This window comes from Mya arenaria, chromosome 12, assembly GCF_026914265.1.
Source record: "Mya arenaria isolate MELC-2E11 chromosome 12, ASM2691426v1".
Classification (NCBI taxonomy): Eukaryota; Metazoa; Mollusca; class Bivalvia; order Myida; family Myidae; genus Mya; species Mya arenaria.
Window position 1 is genome coordinate 19,673,620 of NC_069133.1, and position 8,864 is coordinate 19,682,483.

At 34.7% G+C, this 8,864-nt stretch overlaps 1 protein-coding gene across 3 annotated transcripts in view; it reads left to right on the forward strand.

Moving 5' to 3' along the window:
- LOC128211436 (uncharacterized) overlaps positions 1-7,863 on the forward strand; it is a 30,252-nt gene extending 22,389 nt beyond the window's left edge. For all 3 annotated transcript variants that reach the window (XM_052916224.1, XM_052916227.1, XM_052916226.1), the window contains 5 exons: positions 1,146-1,307; positions 2,358-2,516; positions 4,630-4,774; positions 5,316-5,409; positions 5,836-7,863. In XM_052916224.1, coding sequence (XP_052772184.1) covers positions 1,146-1,307; positions 2,358-2,516; positions 4,630-4,774; positions 5,316-5,409; positions 5,836-6,066 — 791 coding nt within the window. In that variant the 3' untranslated portion in view covers positions 6,067-7,863. The remainder of the gene's footprint in view (positions 1-1,145; positions 1,308-2,357; positions 2,517-4,629; positions 4,775-5,315; positions 5,410-5,835) is intronic.
- The last annotated feature ends 1,001 nt before the right edge of the window (positions 7,864-8,864 follow it).

Below are 8,864 nucleotides of genomic sequence, written 5' to 3' on the forward strand. Positions count from 1 at the left end.
TGTACCCTTATGAAATCATATAATTTGCCTCCATCGAATGCAGAACCGTCCGTAGTTACTCATGCTAGCATACTTTGTGTATAATACTATGTTGACGAATGTAATTTATAAAAAAAACAAACGGTTTTGATGAAATGAATTCATGCAATTAAAGTAAGATATGTCCATCCCTGGGACGACACCTATGCGTGTTTGCTTAGTAAAGAACAGGCCTACAAAAATGTAATTAACACGTATGGGCTCAATCATTATTTACTCGAATTCAAAATAATATAATAATATATACTAGGGATCCAAACGAATGGCAAAACTGATATTCGAATATTCGGTAATTTATTCTTTCAAACGAATATTCGAATATTCGATTACCAAAATATATCTTTTAGAAGTTGTAGTAAACTATTATTATTATTCGCTAAAGAAATAGGCGGGGAATTTTAACCCTACTTTGTTGTAGCTCGTAGGCGCAGCGGACGCTGATTTTCCATAAATGAGCCTCTGAATTTTTTAGATTAAAGGCAAAAGATTTAAACAAATTAACAAATCGAATTATTTCAATTCACTGCATTCATTTTTGTAAAAATGTGAAATTTGATGGATTGGTGGTCAAATGGCGTTATGCGCCAGTGGAAGGTCTTTCCGTAGGACGAGCAGCCTCGTTCTGGGATTGGCCTCTGCTAAATATAACAAAAATTACTATGGAAAAGCCATTGATTTGCGATTTGAGCAATGTTGCACAAAAGACAATACATTGGTGTGAAAGCCGATTCCTTAAATCCATAATAAGCAAAGGCATATCAATTTAGCGAAAATGATGGATTTTTAGGACACTTTTCTCTTAGCCGAATATTGGAATAATTACAATGGGTTTTCTATAGTACCCGACGTTTTTTTTCCCTAGATGTCAGATGGCTTGTGTTTAGTGTATTGTCATAACATTCACATCTCTGGCATTAGGGGACAATCGTTGTGAAAACAAGATAAAGAAACTATTTTGACATTCGAATACCAAACATTTGATCGAATATTCGAATATTCGTCTGCATCCCTAATATATACAATGTAATTCAAGAGTTATGCTTTTAAAATAACGATAAAACTTGAAGTATACACACATAATTTACTCGTTTATATTATGATTTCAGATCTAAAGCATCCCGTATTGAAACCAGCAATGGATCACCATATGACATGGAACGATGAACTCTACTACAATGAAATCGAATGTTTTAAAGATAGCAGTTTGATATTAAAACTTGGTGACTTTTTAGACAGTGAGAGAATCACATTTCTAGTTTGGAATATAGGTATATCTTTTATTTTCGTTATTTAATTTTAATGGCACTAGACAGCATTCACATTAAATAAAAAATCAATCAAATTTAAATGCATGAGAATGTTATCAGCTGTAGTAATCTTATTCTGTATAGTTGATCACCATCGAAACATAGCCTGTGAAGTTTAGCTTTTTGCGCATATGCCGTTTATTAAACCACTATTCAACAATAAGAACGTTAAACAGTACACACGTTCAAACATCAATAGGAGAAATTTAAATCCATCGGGGACAGCGTCAACTTGAAGCCAGCAAATGTAAAACGAACTTAATTATCCAGTTATTTAGTGAATATTAGAATATAGCGTGTTCATTTTTATGAGTAAAGAGGGATGGGGCTAGCTATTCCATGCTTGCTCCTTGCCTTGCACCCCTTAACAATGTTTGGTTTTTGAATTTACGACTACTGGGCTTGTCCCTTTGTCCCTGCAGTTTTCATTGTACTATTAAATTGAATTTGTCAGCAAATGTATCATATTGATGAAAACGGACGTCTGAAGATTTTTTCTAGCTCTATAAATGTATTGCATCGTAAACTTTATATAATCATCACACAGCGTTTACTATAAAATAATTAATTGAGTTCACACAACTCGTTATGTGTTATTTTTATCCAACTGAAAAATAGCATCTGCAAGAGCATAATCATAAGCATGTTATACACACTAGAACTCACCTTACCGCGTCTTTGGCGACTGTCATAGAGGTAACCTTTGGTTATCAATTTAAAGAAGTAGTTAGCGCACTCGTTTCTCACCAAGGCTCACCAAGGCTACCTGTGTTCGAATCCAAGTTTGGGCCCATATGAGTTCTGTTTGTGTTCACCAAGCCGGAAAAGTGGCTTTTCTTTGTGTTATCCGAATTACCTAACAACACAAGACCACGCTCTCTCGCAACAAAGTGCCAGCGAGAGAGACTTAGCACCAGTTAATATAAGTTATCCACAATCATTTTAGAATAATGTGAATAAAACTGATTGTAGTATTCTGTTTTATTCTAACAATCTTTTTGCGTTCTACAGACATGAAATCAAAACTTCCGTGTAGTGATCAGATGGAACTGATTTCTGATGTAATGGAACGCATGTTATCAGAAAGGGAGGCAGTTTACCTTCAGAAAGCTGTGATTTTGGTACCTGACAAGTCTGCTGTAACAAGTTTCAGAGAGAAAGAAAAATCAAGTATGTATACAACTTAAATAAGAAACTGTCCAAAAACTAAATTGGAAACATGCGTTCCTGTTCTTAAAAGATACAACTATAAAAGGTTATTCCACAATAAAGAAGCATTGCTGCACCTGTAAAATTAGGTTTATTTTTCAACGATACACGCACTTGTTAATAAATCAAAAATAAAACAACACCAATGTAAGACACACAATGCAACATTTTTTCGGAAACTTCACTATCATTATGCCAATTTCAGTATAATGTGAACTGTGACATTTGATTTAAGTTATAACACTGAACAATACATACTTCACTAAACTCAGACCAGTGATATATAAATTATAGCTTGATGATATATTGCATAAAATACGGAGTTTAAATTGAGTAGAATTTGATAACCAAAAAATGGTATTCGTTTTGATTTAGGATCTTATCGGGTCGTCCGATATCTGTTTCACATGGTAGGATCTACGTCCGACCGTCCTCCGATTTTGATTTACAAGGTTACAAGTTAGCCATGCATTAGGTTAAAAAACCCAGAGGTGATTGTCAAACATTTTGCCCCCCCCCCCCATGAGCGCCATGTTGTCAGGGTTATATGGACAATTGAATGAAATATGCATTGACCCAAATTACAGCTGATTTGTCACTGACATTGGATGCATTGGAGGCAGTTTTAATATTATCACCATTCAAAGTGTGAGGATAGAGTGTGTTATGACCATGACCTTTGACTCTATGACCTTAAAACTCATAGGAATCATCAGCTAGTCACCAAAAATCTAAATGTCAAGTTTAATGGCCATGGGTGCAGGCATTGACGAGTTATCATACAGACAAGCTTTTTTCATTCAAGGTCACTGTGACCTTGACCTTTGACCCAATGACTCCTAACATCTATAAGGTTCATCTCCTCTTCAGACCCAGCTTCCATGTCAAGTTTGATGATCATAGGTTCAGGCATTGTTAAGATATCACTTGGAGAAGCTTTGTTAACTTTTTGACGTTAAAGGTTACTGTGACCTTGACCTTAGTTCAATGACCCCCAAAGTCAAGAGGTGGCATCTACTGGTCAGGCCCAACGTTCATGTCAAGTTTGATGACCATTGGTCCAGGAATTGTCAAGTTTGCTTTCATGGTTACTGGACGTTGGCCTCTAACATCAAAAGGGTCATCTACTGGTCAGGCCCAACAACCAAGTCAAGTGTGGGGGCCATGGGTGCCGGCATTTTTAAAATATCGCTCGGACAACCTTTTGTCATTCAAGGTCACTGTGACCTTGACCTTTGGCCCAATGACCCTTTAAATCAATAGGGGCCATCTTCTGGTCAGGCCCAAGTCAAGTTTAAGGGCCATGGGTGCAGACATTGTCAATTTATCACTCGGACATGCTTTTACCATTCAAGGTCAATGTGACCTTGACCTTTGGCCCGATGACCCTCAAAACTATTGGGGTCATCTACCGGTCAGGCCCAAACCTCAATGTCAAATTTGATGACGATACGTCTAGGAATTGTTGGGTTATCACTCGGACAAGCTTTGGTCTACCGACGGACCGACCGACATACCGACCGACCGAACGACCTACCGACTGACATGTGCAAAGCAATATAGCCCTCTTCTTCGAATAGGGGGGCATAAAATGATAACTTGGAATAAATGTTTACCATGAGAATTGGTGTGTCGCCTGCAGCACACGTCTGTGTGTCAAAGGTCATTGTCACACACATGGATCATATTCAAAATTATGTTTCCGGAGAATAGCATTAAAAGCTAAGCATTCGTTTAAATCCGTAATATAACTATGTACCTTCAATTTTCATTTTTTTTTAATTTATTGTCCTTTTTATTTATTTATTTACTTTTTTTTATTTATTTTTTGGTGGGAAGATAGGCCTGGCTTTGACTTGTATTTGGGATTGTTACAATATTCATTATGAGAAGATGGCATGTCGCGTTTAGTTGCTAGACCTGTGTTTGAAGTTCAAATGTCATGGTCACAAGATAATGTTAGGAAATCATATATATTCAATGTTGCTTAATAATCAATTTTGAAGAAGAATCTCTAGGAAGTGGTTCTTTCAAACTGTTTTATCAGTCAGCCATTTGTTAACTCTTTTTACAGAAAAAGATTCTTCATGGACATGGGGTGGATGTATGAACGCGTCGATAAGGATATTCAGTCCAAGTCAAACGCTTGCTTTAAAAGCAAAGGAGCATCTTGAAAAGATGATCGAAAAGGCGAAAGAATCAGACATGAGAACACAAGGGTAAGACGAAATTTATATAAAGCAGGCAACATCAAAACTATTTAACATAACTATTTAGTGTAATGCGCGTATTTTTAGCATTATTTGAATAAGCGCATGTTTATATATTCAAAATAATGCCTGGTCGCTGACTATATTTTATTTATATTTTATGAGTCCTAGGTAAGTGTTATTTCTAAATATTTGCGGTCTTGGGAAGATTAGGAGGTTCGACTAAGTAACCATAGCGTGTTGTATTTCGGAGCTCTCACGGCTGAACTATCGATGATTACATATCTTGCAAGTAAAAAAACTCGCTAAAATTTCATCGACCTCGAAGTGTGCTGTAAAACCGAAATTTAAATTCGATTTCCTGTGATAAACAAATATTTGCAACGCGTCGTTCGAACTGCACGGTCCGTTGTTTTTTGCTGTATAATGTTAAAAACATCCCATCGTATTCGTAACTCTAAGGAAAAAGACCATAAAACACTATCATAAGTTCATCAAAAAACAATATTTTAAAGAAATGTAACTTTCAAGATGTTTTTTCTTGTTTTAGACCGAGGGCAGATGCAGACGACTCACACGAGGGGACAAACTGTACCCTGCATGGAAAGGAAAAGGAAGACAACAATAGCCAAGAACTCACGAAGGTAGAGACGTATTTTCCCTTAAAGACAACTTGATACCCAGTGGGCTTTTTTATGTAATGTCAAAGTGTTGTTGTCGTCGTCATGTAAAAACTTATTTCAGAACTCGACGATTGTTCAGATAGCCATATGAACTAAGCACACTTGATATCAGTGACGTGCTTGCGTAGCAAGGCCCATATCCCTTACCTTTGATTGTGGAATTGACTTAAGCAAATAAGACGAGCGTTAGCATTCGCTTGCAGTCGTCTTGTCGTATTTGGGTTGGTCAATACTACTTATAAGCCATACGTTTCAGTGAGCGCTAAAATATCTTCTTTTTAAGCGTTTTCTATGACAAGATAGATAAGAATAATATAGGCAATCTTTTTTCGGGTGAATGGGTATTTCTGTTGATTTTTATTAACTCTAGAGTATCTTCATATTCAGATTATTCCCGCAGTTTCGGCCACGATTAATCCCGGAATCATGCGGTTCATAGGAAATGACTTCAACCGATGGAAAGACATGTTTGAGCGAACGTTTCTCGTTGAAATTACAGAAACATCAGATGGAATAACTACAGTGCAAGGCACTTATAAAGCCGTTGAAGATTTAGAAGAGTACTTATCAAAGGATTTCCCATCAGAAAGGAATTTAATGGAGGGTGTTTTTGTATAATACTTATTGGCTATTGTTAGTCTCGATACAAGACACCGTCATTATTTGGAAAACTTTGGATGATGTTCAGCAGAGTACATTGACATCGTCAATCGGGAAATATGTTGATGCATTGTTTGAATATCGTCATGCAGAAGGACTTGCTTGAAGTGCATACATTATAAAATTTATATTATATATAACAATATCTATATTCTTTAATATTTTGTAAGAAATGACAAACGTCACGGAGATGTTTAATTTTAAGGAAACAACTTTCTTTAAAACATTGCGATGAATTTCAAAACAATTTCACTCCTCTCCTATTGATTTTTGGCATACATGTTTTTTGTTTGACCCAAAATGTAATGTTGAGTGGCATCCCGTCGTCGATATAAATTATAAGAGTTTGATAAACAAGCTTTCCGTGTATTTAGATATATGACAATGATTTATTGGCATACTATGGACAAAGTTTATTTAATCGTTTTTGCAACGCTACGGTACGCATTTTGTCTCATCTGTGCTCCTTGGATTGTTGGATGCTGCTTTTACAAAAAGGTACCATAATAATGGTATCCAATGGTGTGACATAAAAAATTTTATATAATCTAAATTTAATTTAAATTAAAAACAACAAGAGTTATTGGATAAAAAAAACTCTTTGAAATATCCATAATACGTTCGAAATTATCTAATATTTTGATTTCTCTTTTGGCATTAGATCGTTTAAGAATATGTGTATCATTTTTTATATACATAGTGTTTATTATGGTCAGTTCTAAGTTCCAATCACAAAATTATTGTTGTCTTTGCTCCGTGAATTGTAAAGGTAATTAATATTGCATATATTTGGGTTGATTTGTGCTTTGATAAAATTTAATTACGAAGTATTATCAACAAGTCATTATAACCTTGCACAAAATTTCAAAATACATGTTTTTAAAGTCACCGTTCATGGAAGGTAGTTTCCATCAAGGTCATGAAATGCAATTTAGGCCATTACATTGTATCATACAATTAAATGTACATGTCATTATAGGGCTGCAAATTATTGCAGTAATGCTTTATATGTAGCATGACTTTGGTTTTAGTTCTATTATTTCATTTACTTATAAGTTCGATGCAAGTAAATAGCATTTATTTAACATTTACAAACATCATGGTTTAGCCTTTGATAAGTCATCCATAAGGAACATGTCCATGGACTAGTTCTTATTATGACAATTGATTCAGGTTACAAATTGTAAAAACCAAACACTGCAAAACGAGTTATCTTTCACATGTACTTGCACATTAACAAGGAAGTAAAAATCAATTTAAGATTGCAATATTCATTCATTTAGATGGTTAAATTTTTGTCATTGAAGTAAATGAGAACATCATCATCAACGAAAACATCATGAGCACTACTAGATCTCAATCTATTATCAATATATCTGACATTGGCCCGATTATTCAGAAGTTGACATCGTTGTTAACTTTAAACCCTTTACTATAAGTTTAAAATGGATGTATTTGTGATTTGCAGTATTTCTTGCAAGATTTGAGACATCTGTTTCAAGTTCAACTGTACTTGTTTATAGACAAATATATAAACACAACAGCATATATTTCACGTTAAAAAGTTAACAACGATATCGTTATTCACGTTGCTAACTTAAACGAAGTTCTGAACAATCGACCCAATATATTTATAAATTTTGTCAATTTGTTCACGAAATGTGCTTGGTATGTGTGTATGCGCACAATTAAATATGTAGTTAAAACTCAATTAAACTCATCGCACAGTCTATTTTCTCGTCGTTGTTTATTATTTCTAAATTGATATAATTAAGAAAACAATAATCAAAGCGCTTAAAGCGTTAAAAGGGATCTAGCCTGCTACGTTTTGTAAATAAAGCCATGCATTTGTAAAATAATTTAGCATAAACATCTAAAAAAAGTGTTTGCTTGCTCATTAATTCCTTCGCAAATACTTATCGATTATTATGCTGATACTCAATTACATCAAAACCTTGTAGTATCAGTCATCCGAAATACGCATTTAAAATGTGGAATACCCAAATTATTACTAAAGAATGGTGTCATTTGCTTATTAACCCTCTTCTGGAACTTTGGTTTCATAAACAATGCATTGCCACGGATAAAACATTGAGACATTTGTTTAGTTAATTCTACTCTATACTTGAAACATGACTGAGTCATATTTAATTTACTACCATCGTGGACAAAATGAACATTTTTATATCAGTGCTTTATAAATATGCAACATGCTCAATACTATGGGCTGAAGTTACTGAGACAAACTGAGAAATCGTCACACACTTTCCGTTCCATTCGGCATAACATGACTTAATACTCACAAATTGTCGCAGGTCGAAAGCCTGTTAACGCTTTGACTTTAACTGTTGAAATGAAAAGTAAGCATTTAGTAAAAGGATATTAGTATGTACTTACACAAGTAAATGGTTTAATGCAATACAATCGCATAACCAGTTATTTTGTGTAGGTACATACGAACAATTTTGATAAAAATTGTGAGGTAGGAGCCAATTTAGGCTATTTAACACATAGAACATACACTTGTGAATGAGCTAAAAGCATCAAAGAAAACTAATTATAGGATAAAATGAAACATTATAATTGCATTTAAAACATTTTGGTTCTGTATCTGATGCCAAATGAGTGTTTAATTCCATTTTCAATTAAGATTCGTTTTTTCCTGGAAATTTCCGGGAAATACATCTGTCTGAATCCGATGACCCGGATTCTATTTTAAACCGATAGTATATAGTTCCCCGGCCGCTGCCAAAATC